At 42.9% G+C, this 14,198-nt stretch overlaps 1 protein-coding gene across 1 annotated transcript in view; it reads left to right on the forward strand.

Annotated features, from left to right (window-relative positions):
* Nucleotides 1-9,670, forward strand: part of LOC128745245 (homeobox protein B-H2-like) — a 52,688-nt gene extending 43,018 nt beyond the window's left edge. Inside the window, exons 2-3 of the mRNA XM_053842274.1 lie at nucleotides 1,916-2,094; nucleotides 9,482-9,670. Of these exons, the coding sequence (XP_053698249.1) occupies nucleotides 1,916-2,094; nucleotides 9,482-9,670 (368 nt within the window). The remainder of the gene's footprint in view (nucleotides 1-1,915; nucleotides 2,095-9,481) is intronic.
* The last annotated feature ends 4,528 nt before the right edge of the window (nucleotides 9,671-14,198 follow it).

The following is a 14,198-nucleotide window of genomic DNA, read 5'->3' on the forward strand; positions in this document are numbered from 1 at the left end:
GTTACCCCTACTACTACACTTTCGAGTATCCGATACTCCTCCTGATTCTACATTTTGTTTTATGGAAGTTCAAAACTCAAACTTTTTCGAAACTAATTAAGACAAACCATAAAAATAGGCTATCCAAGGATGAATCCTAGAACGTCAACAGCTGCACGTTTGGCTGGCAGCTAATTGGCGGGGAACGTTGGCTCGGCAACTAACCAGTGATTCCAGCTACAATAGTTCCCAAGTTGGCAACCGCCTCGGTAACAGAGCGGTCTGTCATCAAAGCCGCACACACCACACACTACTTGACAGATCAAAGCAAGGCGCGCGCAGGCTGAACGCAGTTATGCGCATCATTTAGCAGCCTCCGTCGCGAATTTTTTTTTGTACCGATTGCTTCGCGTATTTTTTTTTTAATTTTTCTCAGAAGTGACGATTTCGACTGCTGGGCTAATTAGCCGCCTCTCACTTTGCGGCCCATTTGCGCCGAAGCAGATTAAAAATCTCCGCTTTGCGTCTGCGCCGTCCAGGACCACCGAATCTTAATTCTACCCAGCAAGCAGTCCGGGCGGCTCCGAAGAAATTTGATTGTATTTTTGCACAGAGATGGCGACGGCGGCTTCTGATCGTATAGTTTTTTTTCCGTGAAACTTTAATAATTTTATAACTTCTTCTAAGCCAAAACTTTTGTCGGTGCGGCTGAGAAGGAAACAAGGAAAAGTCTAATATATTATCGTTTAATTTAATATTTCCTCTGTCGGTCGGTCGGTTTCAAACGACAGTCAAATTTTTCCAAGAGAAACATAATTAGGTTTTTTTTCTTTCCCGTTGGCAGTTGCCATCGTTTGGCAGAAATCGCCCCGTACATTGACAATCGCCGCTTGCTGCGACAACGACAATCATGACGGTGATAACGAGTTCGACAACAAAGCAATGTCGAACCCGGCCGGAGTGGGATGGGGCCGAGAGGTGGTTGGTAATTCCGCGATTGTCACTAATGAGATTGCACCTGAACACGATATGTTGATGGCAACAAGGCAGACAATGGCGGCCGATCCGCGGCCAGGTTGTTCCATTTTGTTTTGTTTTTATATTTTTTTATTTCTCTGCTTATTCCTCTCCCTCTTTGGAGCCACAAAAAAATCCGACAACACGAATTAAAATGCAAATGCGGGTCTCGTTTTCTGTTTTGTTGGCCCAAAAAAAATAAAAAATAAAAAAACGCTGCAACTAATAAGTACTCGTACCGTTTTTCGCCGACGGCGACCAGTTCGTCTTTTACGAGGCGAAAATGTTAAATTAAATTAAATGAGCAAAATTTACTGCGCGCTCGTAAATTCGTTAATTTTATGAAAATTTATCACCCTTCTTTTGAAGCTCAAAACTTTGGCATTTGCGATCGGAGCTACGAGCTAGCTAGTAGGTAGGCAGGCGCAATTCAAACGATATAACCCGACCAAAAGTAACAACGTCCACTTAGACCTGCCAGGATTGTAATCGGATTTCATAAATACAGACACTGAAAGTTCACGCTCATCAGTGAAAAATATGAATTAATGTTAATTTATCCGCACCGCTTTCCGGCGGCTGAACCTTTTTATGGCCCAGCGCGCGGTCGGGCAGCCACCGACCGGTGGAAACCAACAACCGTCGGAAATTATCGACCCGTCAAGCGCGGAACAGTAGTAGACCTTTGTTGTGTATTGCAACTTCCAAAACCGAAAGAATTAAATCACCATAAAACTTTATGGCTTTATGAGAACGGTCAGTGCTTCTGTCAGGTTAGCCGATGCCGACGGCGGCGGCTTTCTTTTTCGACCGAACCGTAGAAAGCCCTTAGCGGCATGTTCAATTTTTAGCGAGCTAATTAACAAATTGTCCCAAACTGATCGCCCCAATCGTTGTTTTGTATCGACTTTTCCCACAGAGCAATCCCATCTGAACCTATTCGCCAACCGGCCCCAACCAAAGAAGAAGAGGAAATCGCGGACGGCATTCACCAACCACCAGATCTTCGAGCTGGAGAAACGGTTCCTGTACCAAAAATACCTCTCGCCCTCGGATCGGGACGAGATTGCCGCTGCCCTCGGATTGTCCAATGCACAGGTAAGATGGCCGGTTTGTTACGTTAAAGTTGAAGGTACAATCAGTTCGCGAGTGATAACTGACTTAAATTGCTAGAGTGGCATCACATGTTTTTCAAGGCAGAATTTTGAAGCCATTTACTGGTATAGACTGGGGACCAAATGTTATTTTGTTCAATAGTTTCAGTGTCATTCTATGATTTCATATCGGTCTTTCCGCGCGAAGTCATACGCGGATTTGAATCAAATTTTGTCAGATTGTTCGTTTTAGGTCAGAAAATAATTATTCTAAAATTTGGTTGGACCCCCTCGATTAATGGATGCACCTCCAATGATGTTGGCGGCAGTAAAAGAGATTTCGTAGGCTGCTCGCACTTACAGAAAACTTCATACCGAACTGTCACGCGTTGAGAGCTCGTGATGACAAAAGCAAAAATACTTTGATGTCTTTTTTTCTGACGCAAAACCCTCAATAATTTCAACAACGCCATTATCGCGAATTTTTAAAGAAAATGCCCGTTTTTGTCAAACCCTCTTATTTTCTTTCGCTTATTTTTCCCAAAATATTAGGTTTAGACAGACACTATTTTCACAATCTCAAAGAAAATTACCTTAGGAACTTGAAAAGGATATTATTTTTGAGCAGCAGTGCTGTCAAATATTTTTGAACTTGATTTGAAAACTAAATTTACATTTAACTCTCAATGAGTGCAGTTCATGGACATTCCAGAGGAAGAATTTTGGGGGTTCAAATCGTCTAAATCTATAATCAGCAAAGTCAAACTTTTTTGCAATTGATTTTCTCAAATATTACCAATCTATTGCATTACATGTTAATGTAAATGCAACAAGAGTTGACGTGCAAAAACATTTATGATACAAACATGATATTTCGGCAAGAATGGAACATTCTGGATTTGACATTCACCGAAGACGGTCTGTGATATCTTCTCATCTCGTCGTCAATCGTTTCTCCTCGATCAAAGTAAGACCCTTCCAGTGGGAATCCGGCTTAGAGACTGTTGCTTGGAAGACATTTGTACCAGCTACCTGTTTGATTGTGCTAGATTACATACCTGGCGAGTAGGATGCAGACTATTCATTAATCGCATGATCGTAGTGTTACCCACGTTTAAATCTACGTCAAAAGCTAAATTCATGTTCAAGTTGAAGTCTAATTTTGAGCTCTAGCCCTAGCCCAACTTCTAGTCCAAGCCCTGGTGCAGATCAAGTTCAAGTCCAAATCTAAGTCTTGTAGGGCCCAATCCAAGCTCAAGTTCAAACCCAAATCCAAAACTAAATCTAAGTCCAAATACCCGAGCCCAAGACCAAGTCCTAACCCATAGCTCAAGTCCATTCCCAGCCCTGGTCCAACTCCAAAACCAAGCCCAAGATCAGGCCCAAGCCTCAGCCTAATCTCAGAAAGCCCACGCCCAAGTCCAAGTACAAACCCAAGTTGAAATCCAAATCCAAATTTAAGCCTGCTGTATTACCTGACTCACTGCGAATATACGTTGTGTTCGTGGGATCGTGTTGGTTCCAAAGGTTTCGAAAAATATCGCGCTTGTATCGAAAATGTCGTTAATTTTGATCATTGAAAATAACGTACTTAAATCCCAAGCAACGATATGAGTTTTATTGTACTTTTATGGCGGTTTTCATGACCAATTTTGGTCTTAAATGCCGTCATAAGAGTGTTATAAAACCCAAATTGTTACTTGGGATGTTACATTTCAAGTGCTAGCAGTACGCAATAATTTTATTGTAAAACTGAATTGTTATTTGTGCAACTTTTTGCAAGTTAAATGCAATTACAAAAGCACAACTTGCAAAAAATCGTTCGTTATCGATATTAGCCGCATGTACGTTATAAGCGAATAAATCAGGAGGTTACCGTTTTATTGCAGTAACACGTATATTCGCTGTAAGTCAGGTAAGACAGTAAGCCTGAGCTTAATCCCAAAAGCTGTAAGTACAAGCCCATGTCCAAATCCAAATCCAAGTCCAAACTTCGAAAAATCCCAAGTACAAATCCAGGTTCAAGTTCAAATCCAAGACCAAACCCAAGCCGAGACCCAAACGGTCGAAACCCAAGCCAAAATCCATGTCGGAATCTAAATTCAAGACCAATAAAAGCCCAAGTTCGGTTCTAAATCCAAATTTTAAATTCATTGCCCGTCTCGACACATGCAAGCCGGCTTCAACCTGGTCGAGCCATCTAGCACATATTCCTGCTCTATCCCTGGTGCCGGCGGGGTTCTTGAAGACAATGGATTTCATCGTATAGCCGTCCGGCATCCTTGCGTTGTGGTTAGCCCACCGTAGTTTCTCGAATTTTGCCAGGTGTGCGATAGGAATCTCTCCAAATAATGCCTGTAAGTCGTGGTTCATACGCCTACGCTGCTCTCCGCATTCCGTTTGTAATCCGCCAAATATCGTCTACAGCACCTTTCGTTCAAATACGGCAAGGGCACGTATGTCTTCCGTAAGAAAAGTTATGTCTCAAGTCCGTAGAGGACTCTCGGTCTGATTAGCGTTTTGTACATCGTCAGCTTTGTGCAGCGGTGTATGCTCCTTTAGTGAAGCATCTTGCGGAGGAAAAAGCAGGGTCGACTTTCAGCTTGAATGTGTCGTTAAACCTCCTTAATCGTATTATTGTCGGCGGTGACCAGAGATCCCACATATATGAACTCATCAATCACTTCCAGTGCATCGCTGTCAGTAGTCACTGTCCGTGGGAGACGAACGCTATTTTCTCTGGAGTCTTTGAGTCTCTGACGCATTGATTTGTAACCCAATCCTCCAAGCCTTCGTGTTCCGTCTGGCGTAGATTGTCCCCTGCCGTCGTTTTTAGTAATGATGTCGATGTCATCTGCGTCTTACTAAAGATAGTTCATCTTGTTTCGATGCCCGCTCGCCGGATAACACCTTTAATAGCGATGTTGAATAACATACAAGACAGTCTATCCTCTTACCGCAACCCTTTGGCGATTCGAAAAGCCTCAAAAGTGCCCGCGAAACACACACGCGTCAGTTTGTACGAAAACCCGTGCTCGTGTATTATATGTATGCCATAGCTATTCGTGCTCGGCTGTATCGTATACTGCCCTGAACTCTACGGAAATATCATACGTTGGCACTTTGTACTCCCGACCTTTCTGGAGGATTTGTCGGATAGTGAAAATTTAATCCGTTGTAGCACGGATCTCCATAAAACCCGCCTGGTACTGCAGACTACGATTTCTCTCGCTATTGGGGATAGATTACGTAACAAAATCTGAGAGAGCACCTTGTAGGCGACGTTGATCAGCGTAATGCCGCTATAATTACAGCAGCCTAGTCAACTGCCCTTTTTGTAGATAGTACAAACCACAGCTTTCATCCACTTAAACCCTTGAAATTATCCAGTAAAGTTCCGTTGCTAGCAGTAATACCCCGTGTACCTGATCTAGCTTATAAAGTATCCGAATGCCCATCCGGTTTCAGGCAGGCAGGGCAAATCGTTATGTCCGTTTCCGTAGTTTTTATTTTATTTTGATATAAGATAAATCATCTGACTTAATAGTAGTCTTAATGATAAATAGTACGAGCACTATGCAACTAACAGTACAAGCAATATGAAAACATACAAAGAACATAGTTAACTACGAAGCCGTTGTTTGAACGTTGTTACGGTTAAGTTAAAATCAAATATATCGGCTACGGCATTAAAACTTGCCGACATAGTTCAGAATTCGGCAAACAAATTTTGGCTTTACTTATCACGCATTCGTCTGGATGTTATAATGCAAATTCGTCCGTATGGTACGAGCAAATCTCGAGGTGGATGTCTCAAGAACCTAAAGTTGTTAAGCTAGTCGAAAAAGGCGCAGCCTTTAGTAGCATGACCTTCTTTTGCTTCAAAGTCGGTCTTGATCCCGCTCTAAAGTCTCGACCTGGCTAGAAGGTATTGAATTCCACGACTTTGAGGATTATTCTTTCAAAAAATTTACTCCACTGGAAGTTAGCCAGCAATAAATAGAGATGCTACCGATGACGCCATCTGGTTTTATTATCAGAATGTAAGAGGATTGAGGATCAAACTTGACGATATTTTTTTGGCAACTGTTGACTGTAGCTACGACGGAATTATGCTAACGGAGACTAGATTTAATGCCAGCATATGTAATATTTACATCCCTCCCGACAAAAGCCGGTCAGTTAATATTAAATTCCGAGATATTTATTATGTTTATACTGTCCAACAGACATATTGTTGTCCTGATGATAATTTAATCTAACTAGTACGAAAAATGTTTAAAAAGTTCTCACGAATATTCTTGCAAATTAGATGAAAATCGAACCAGCCGATACTTAGCCGAAAACTTGTTGTAGCTCGACGACGACGTTTGCTGCATAATTTGTCCTTCGAAACGGTACTTGGAGGATCATTTTGCTGCCAAAAAAACTCGTGATTGAGCTCGTAGACTAATAGGGTAGAGAAGCCATGAACAATCGGTCCTTGCCATCAGAATATCAGCTGCAAAGATTGCACGGCATAGATTTCACCCTAGCAACCAGTGCTCAGTCCAATTAGTATCTGACGCATTCCGTATGTTGGTGGCTAGAGTGGGTTGTTCCAAAGCAGGCGACGGAGGGCGAATCTAATGAATATGCGTTGTATTTTCTCTAACCGATCAACACCGTTGAGATAATGGAGGATTCCAGACCGCCGAGCAATATTCCAGCGTCGAACGAACAAGCGCGCAGTACAAATTCTTGAACCAAAATATATCGATGAACCTTTTCGCAGTTCTCCTGATTACGCCAAGACTGCGGAACGCTTTAGTAACGATGTAGCTGCTTGTAGGTCAGCTGTAAGTCAAGGAGGACTCCCAGGTGCCTTATTCAGGACTCTCTTTTCATCAGTTCACCACCCAGATGATAGTTGAAAAGGATTGGCCGTTTTTCCTGGAGAACGACACAACTGAACATTTGCTAATGTTGAGCACCATTCTATTTTCGTTACACCATCACCATCTAGAAAAGCTCTCCAGTTGCTGTTGCAGAAACATGGCGTCTTCTACTTTTTTAACCTCGAAATTGATCTTAAGATCATCAGCAAAGGAAAGCCTGGGTCCTTGTAGCGAAAAGTGTACATCGTTGAAATATAGCACGATGATGCGCGGACCTAGACGGCTGCCTTGTGAAATACCGGACGTGGCAATAAACTCGCTGGATAATGATTCTCCGATTTTAACAGCCAGACACCGATCACCCAAGTAGGACTTTAGCGGTGATCTAATTTAAGTACACACCGTCGCACCGTCCGAGAACTCTGGCAATAGTGCCTCTCAAGGTGACAACTACGTTGCTACTTGTTCGACGGCTATGGAAGGCAGACCGTAAGCTATACTGATATACTGATCTGAAGGCGGGTTTCGACAAAATTGACCATAAAGTATTGTTCCGTAATTTGTTGCAAAAGAGAGCATCGAGCAGATTGGTGTCGTGGTTTTCGTCCTATCTGACTGGAAGAGCGCTGCACATCAAGCACGGTAATTGCGTGTCTTCACCATCTGTTAATATATCTGGCGTTTCGCAAGGAGGCGATTTGGGACCACTTTTGTTCGTCATTTTTTTAAGACGATGATTTGAAAATCTACGCGGTGGTACACTGTATCGAGGACTGCCTTCATTTGCAAATGTTGCTAGAAGTGTTCGACAATTGGTGTCTCCTTGAGGTAGATCTACCCGTTTACAATCCCGGTAGTCACGAACGGCGCACAGCGTTCGCCACATGAGCAGACCAAATGCCAAATCATGTATTTCTTAGCAAACTTTAAAATTTTCTCCTTCCTTACTACCTCCGGAACATCAAACTTTTGCTGGGCGGTGAAGAACAGTAGCCCCGAAAGGTAGTGGAAGTCTCATCATCCATGAGAATCTGGGTGTACAGTTTCCGGGCCCGTGACCTTCCCACCGTATTTTGCCGTTCGTCACGATTTGGAGCTTTCTGCACTTTGTACGTGTGCAATCCCTCCCGGTCCTTAGCTCTCTGAACGAAAGACTTGAACCGATTCAACTTTTTGGCCACAATCCTGACCGAAGCATTGGGATTCCGCTTAAACGCTTTCACGACACACTTGTAATTCTGATCACTTATATCACCTGATCACACTTAAGCTCTCAGAGTTTCGTAGTAAAGTAAAATCATACGGCTCACTGTTTACTGCACGATTCCGAGTTGTTTTCCGATGTCCCGATGAGAGTGTTGAGGATTTTCCAGGTGCTTGCGTAAAATCGATTCGCGACGGTGCTTTTCGGGTGACGCAATTTTTGCAATTTTCAAAAACAACTGACAGCGATAAACATAACAGTGTCAACAATACATTCTAAACTACTTCCACCCAAAACTTTCAAGCGAAAATACTCAGTGGATAATTTTCTGCAGCGTTTTTTTTTCGTGATGAAATTTGTTGTGGGACACCCTTCATTCCCTGTCAAATGTTGTTTAGTCCTACTTTGCTTGTTCGCATGATGACATATATTTTTATATATTTTTATTCGACTAACTAGTATTTGTAAGACTTTTTCAATATCTTACGCTTATTTGCTCAATTGATGCAAGTTTCCTCCAAAATCTGAATTGAAATATATTGGGTCTAAGGTACGATGCTGCTAGGACAATTACGATTGTCGCATGTTCCATTCCCGGCAATTACCGTGTCACTAACAACCAAGGTAGCATAGTCTGTCAAAAACAAAGCGTCCTTGAAGTCTTTCAATCTCTACAAACGCAAAACGATGAGCCACACCGCCTACTATCGGCGCAATTTTCGTAGAAATAACCTGCAAATACACACTTTTTTTCAAAACCAACCTTTCTCCCTTGCCCGTTCCAGGTCATCACCTGGTTCCAGAATCGCCGGGCGAAGCAGAAACGGGACATCGAGGAACTGACCAAGAGTTACTGATTGAGTATCGGTGGCAATTCGTGTTACGCGTTACCCGACGACCACCCATACATCAATATAGAGATACACACACAAAAAATACACTCACAAAATTGAAGTGGTTCCTAACCTATCGAAACAACTTAAAATTTTCAATCCTAAAACTCTTTTCCTTTGGCACGACAATGCCGCACGGGCATGTCGTCGCGGTTTTTCGCAATTCCAGTCGGAGAAGCTCACACAGAAGGGTAATTGTTTTCCTCATTTATATTTTTCCTATTAATCAGATTACAAATTGTGTCACTTGTGTCATGTTAAAATTATCTACCTGAACGATTCAATGTGATGACCTTTTTAATTTGAATCACTCGCTTGAAATCTGATTGTAGCTCCTTAAAAACTAATCACGCTAGACTACAACACATCAACTAACCGCGTTCCCTTCTCTACTTCTTCCTCTACTTTTCCCGACAGGTCATCACCTGGTTCCAGAACCGACGGGCGAAGCTGAAGCGCGACATGGAGGAGCTGAAGAAGGACGTCGAAACCGTGAAAATCATGTCCGCACAGAAGACGTTCCTCGAGAGCGTCAACGATATGAACATCCTGAAGAAGAAGATCGTCACGGCCCACGACGAGCAGGGCGGCAGCCCGCACAAATAATATTGGGCCCCGGGTGGCGGCGGTAACGGTGCTGTCTTCGGCCACCGGCTCGGACCCACCGACGACAGTAGCCTCAGCACCGTGATTGGACCGTGCCCGAAAACGCCGGCCGAGCAGCAGGCAGCCACCAAAACGCTGATAAATCTCACCACCTACGGTCGGCTGCTGCAGACGCTGGCCAGCGCCGATAAGACTTGAATCCGACTGATGGGATGATGCAGCCGTGGAGCGAATGCGATGAGATGAGATGAGAGTGAGAGAGAGTGAATGACGAACGAGATTATGTTTAGAGCAGTTTATGTCCTATTGTTTATTTGTTAGTTTGAAGTTTTATCAATTAAATAGATAATTTATTTGATTAGAAGAGGTTCCTCCTTCGGTCTCAGAAACCTTGTAAAACGTAAGTCAATACAAGTGCACCTGGTTGCAACTTTCCTTTCTCACTCGCTGTAAGAACTCTGTACAAGTCTATGTAAATATTGTCGAACGGAAGCAGAAAAACACAAATCGAGAGACTAATAATTACTGAAACAGTGTAACTAATTTAGTAGCTGCTTTAAATATTTGTACATAGTATTGTTAACCCATTCGGGAGGGAGCGGTAAGAAATGATTCTGCTGCATACGCGCCTTTTTCATTCCGCTTTTTTTTACACGACGTTAAATTATTCTAACGACTTTGCTAGAATGTGACAAACAGACCTACAACGTCCGATTTAATTGGGCGACCTCAAGAGTGCAAGAAGGAAAAAATTAAATGCGTGGCGGCTGTAAATAAAAGCTAATAAATTGGTCACTTTTCTCGGGTGGAAGGTGTCTCACACACTCGCCGTCCCGGCTTTAGAGTTCAGTCAGAAACCGGGTCCGGGAGTGAGGGCTGAGGAGGGTAACTGTTAAATTGTGTGGCCTACGCGTGAGCGAAACGATTCGTCCCAGCTCAGGCGCGCGGTTGGTGTGAGGTTATAAGATTTTTGCTGGGGGACTGCCGTTACCGCCGCTACCGCCAGACACCGCCAATCCCTGCTTGGCAAGAGAAGAAAAGAGTATTAATTGAAAAATGAAATGTTAAATAATGTTCCCTATAGTGTAATTAAAAGAGCAGCGCGCAAAAGTGTAGTTTAATTAACGGTGATTACTGGTGCGCGGTAGCGGACGCAGAACCTCTATAACAGTAGAGGCGTCCGACGGCGGGCGGGCGGTGGCGATTGTGAGAAAAATCGGATAGAAGCAATGTTTCGAAAAATCACACACATAAAAGGCTCGATGCTCTGTGGTGCACTGCCAGAGTCAGAAGAGTGAGAGATGAAAAATTGTACATATATTATAAATGTTGAAATTAAAAGCAGAAACGTTTTCTCCTCGTTCCCTTCGCTAGCTGGTATGATTTAAAATATGTAACGCAAAGTACTAAGCTAAATTAATTAAGTGGAAATATGATCCTACTGAATCATCCGTACGCGAACTGTCATGATAGCTATTGATAGATTATAATGATGATGATCTGTACTAAATTGGAATGTGTAAAACAATCCGGAAGCGAGCTCTGTTATGAGAGGAAAAAATATAAACCCTATAAATCAATTATATCGTTTTTCGTACTAGTTTCTAACAATAGAAGAAAATTGAGAAATCCTACCCGTATGGTTACAGCAGCCTTGCTCCCATCGTCTGGTTCAGACTGACTGCTTGGTTGTGGAAAAGTTTCTTCCTTCGCAAACTGTTGTTCTTTTATCCTTAAGTCAGTCAGTACACAATCTTGGGTCACATACAATTATTGATCATTTTAACTTGAATTGCTGATTTATGCGTGAATATTAGACTAATTGATTGATAACATTGTTACTCATAAATAGCACTGATAATAAAAAAAAGCAGCTAAAGCAAAAATGACCCACACTGTGTGACTCATGATTGTAAATTGACTGTATCTTTTATTTAAAAATGGATTTCTGTCTGTCTGTCGGGATGTTCCTTATAGAATCGAAAACTACTGAACCAATCGGCGTGAAAGTTTGCATGTAGAGGAACCAAATTTGGCATGTGGGTGTTTTTGGAGGCAGGAATTTTTTTTATGATGGCTTGAGACCCCTCACCCCTGTGGTATCGTCGGGGATAAAGACAAATAAAACAGAAATTTTTGCGTAACTCAAAAACTAATCGAACTCGAGGGATTTTAGACTGTTTCATAAAACATTAATCAATAACAAGATCACCAAAAACTGTCAATACTAACATTAGATAATTCAGCCCGAGACGGCCACAGGCCGCGAGTGTTGCCGGCGACCTGCCGTCGGATTCGCCGGCCACTGCGGGGAGACAGCCCCCCGTAGAGATCACCTCTATCTAGGTTTATTTATTTTCCTAGATCTACTGACCTCTATTACCTTCCTTCAGTTGGGTCACCCTTGCGAAATGGTACTTTCTACGAAAAGATTTTCCGTGATACATCCCGCGTAAGGTTTTTCGCGAAATAATATTCTGCGAAAGTCTATATTCCGCGTTATGGTCAACCGAGAATTAGTGTTCCGCAAAATATTCGGTATTCGGCGAAATGGTTTGTAATGATGGCGAATATTTAAATGCTATCCGCTTTATTTTATCAGGCAAAGCAATGGGGGAAGTAGTTTCCTACTTTACTGTGAGGAAAATTTGTATATTAAAACACCCGTGAACTCCTCAGAAACTCGCAAAACTCGAGGTTGTGACAAAGGTCACCCAAGATTCACGACAACACAGTTTAATTTGTGGCAATACGAAGTTTATCGGGTCAGCTAGTTAACACTAAAACTGATTTTTGGCATATTGTTGGGGCTTATCAAGCGCTTATCGTGTACCGAAAACCAGCAATATCTATTTGAAGAAACCTGAGAAATTGCTATGCGCAAACAGCGCCAACCAGGAGCTTATTCGGTGGATTACTTTCATTCAAAAACAGATCAAAAGAGAGTCAGATGGTAACGTGACGGTGTTGCCTACATAGCGGCTCATTGAAGATAACTAGTTTTGCAGTGACAAAAGCTTGCTTCTGGCGCTAGTGTACATTAAATCGTACATATATACTAGCCCCAGAAACAAGTGGTTTTCACTCAAAAGCTAACTATTTAAATATGATAGAAGAGTTTCAAGAGTTATTGGCTGAGAAAACGTAGCGCGGGCACAAATGCTGCGTAGAGCCACCCGTCAGAATGTGGAGCGATACAAACAGAAGCGGAGACAGCAAACCCGACTCTCCAAAGAGAAGAAGCACCACCAAGAGGAGAAGGAGTGCGAAGAACTCGAGCAGCTGTACCGCTTTCACGACACACGGAAGTTCTATCAGAGACTCAAGGAATCTCGCAAAGGCTTTGTGTCGCGGGCCGAAATGTGCAGAGATAAAGATGGAGGTATCTTGACTGCCGACCGTGCGGTGATCGAAAGGTGGAAGCAGCACCACGACGAACACCTGAATGGCGTACAGGTGGAAGACCCTGATAGTGGAGGAAGTGACCACATTGGTGTAGCAAGCAATGAAGATGTGCCACCACCGTCCATGGGGGAAGTTAAAGAAGCCATCCACCGGCTGAAGAACAACAAAGCAGCGGGAAAGGATGACATTGGAGCGGAACTTAATACAATGGGCCCGGATAAGTTGGCCGGCTGTCTGCATCAACTGATTGTCAAAATCTGGGATACGGAACGACTACCGGAGGAGTGGAAAGACGGTGTTATCTGCCCTATCTACAAGTAAGGCGATAAGCTGAATTGTGAGAGCTACCGAGCGATCACTATTCTGAATGCCGCCAACAAAGTGCTATCCCAGATCATCTTCCATCGACTATCGCGAATAGCCAATAGATTTGTGAGAAGTTACCAAACCAGTTTCATGGAGGGCCTGTCTACAACGGACCAAACCTTCACCCTGCGGTAGATCCTCCAGAAGTGCCGCGAATTCCGAGTTCCCACGCACCACCTGTTCGTCGATTTCAAAGCCGCATATGATAGCGTAAACCGACAAGAGCTATGAAAAAATCAGAGGAGTTGTGTACAAGACACTACCGCATATATAGGTGACGCAGGACTACGTAAGTCTCTTTATAGTGATGGTAGCATGTATTCATGCTTGTAATCATTCGATTCTTCATGTATACATGCTGTATACCTCTGCGTTGTATGTAACATTTATCAAAGTAGTAACATTGCACGCGTTCAATTCTCAAAAGCTTGTGCATTTGAATTTTTTTTAACAAAATCAAGAACACAAACTATTGCTTCCCTGCTACCTTACTGAAATTAAAGATTGTTTTTATTCCCCATGGTTCCCCACGTTATCAACAGCACATCTTTTCACTACACTTCTAATGCAACGGCAAGCATGCGTATTCATACAGAGTCGTATTATAACCGAACACTACAGCTGTGGCACATTTTTCCAACACAGATATCAAGTTCGCCGAGGTATAATCGTCACGCAGTAAAGAATTTGCGATCTTTTGGGTCAACGAACTTGCGTCATTTTTTCTGGCACACTTCCCTAACACAGACATCAAATT

This window comes from Sabethes cyaneus, chromosome 1 (assembly GCF_943734655.1).
Source record: "Sabethes cyaneus chromosome 1, idSabCyanKW18_F2, whole genome shotgun sequence".
In the NCBI taxonomy this organism is placed as follows: domain Eukaryota; kingdom Metazoa; phylum Arthropoda; class Insecta; order Diptera; family Culicidae; genus Sabethes; species Sabethes cyaneus.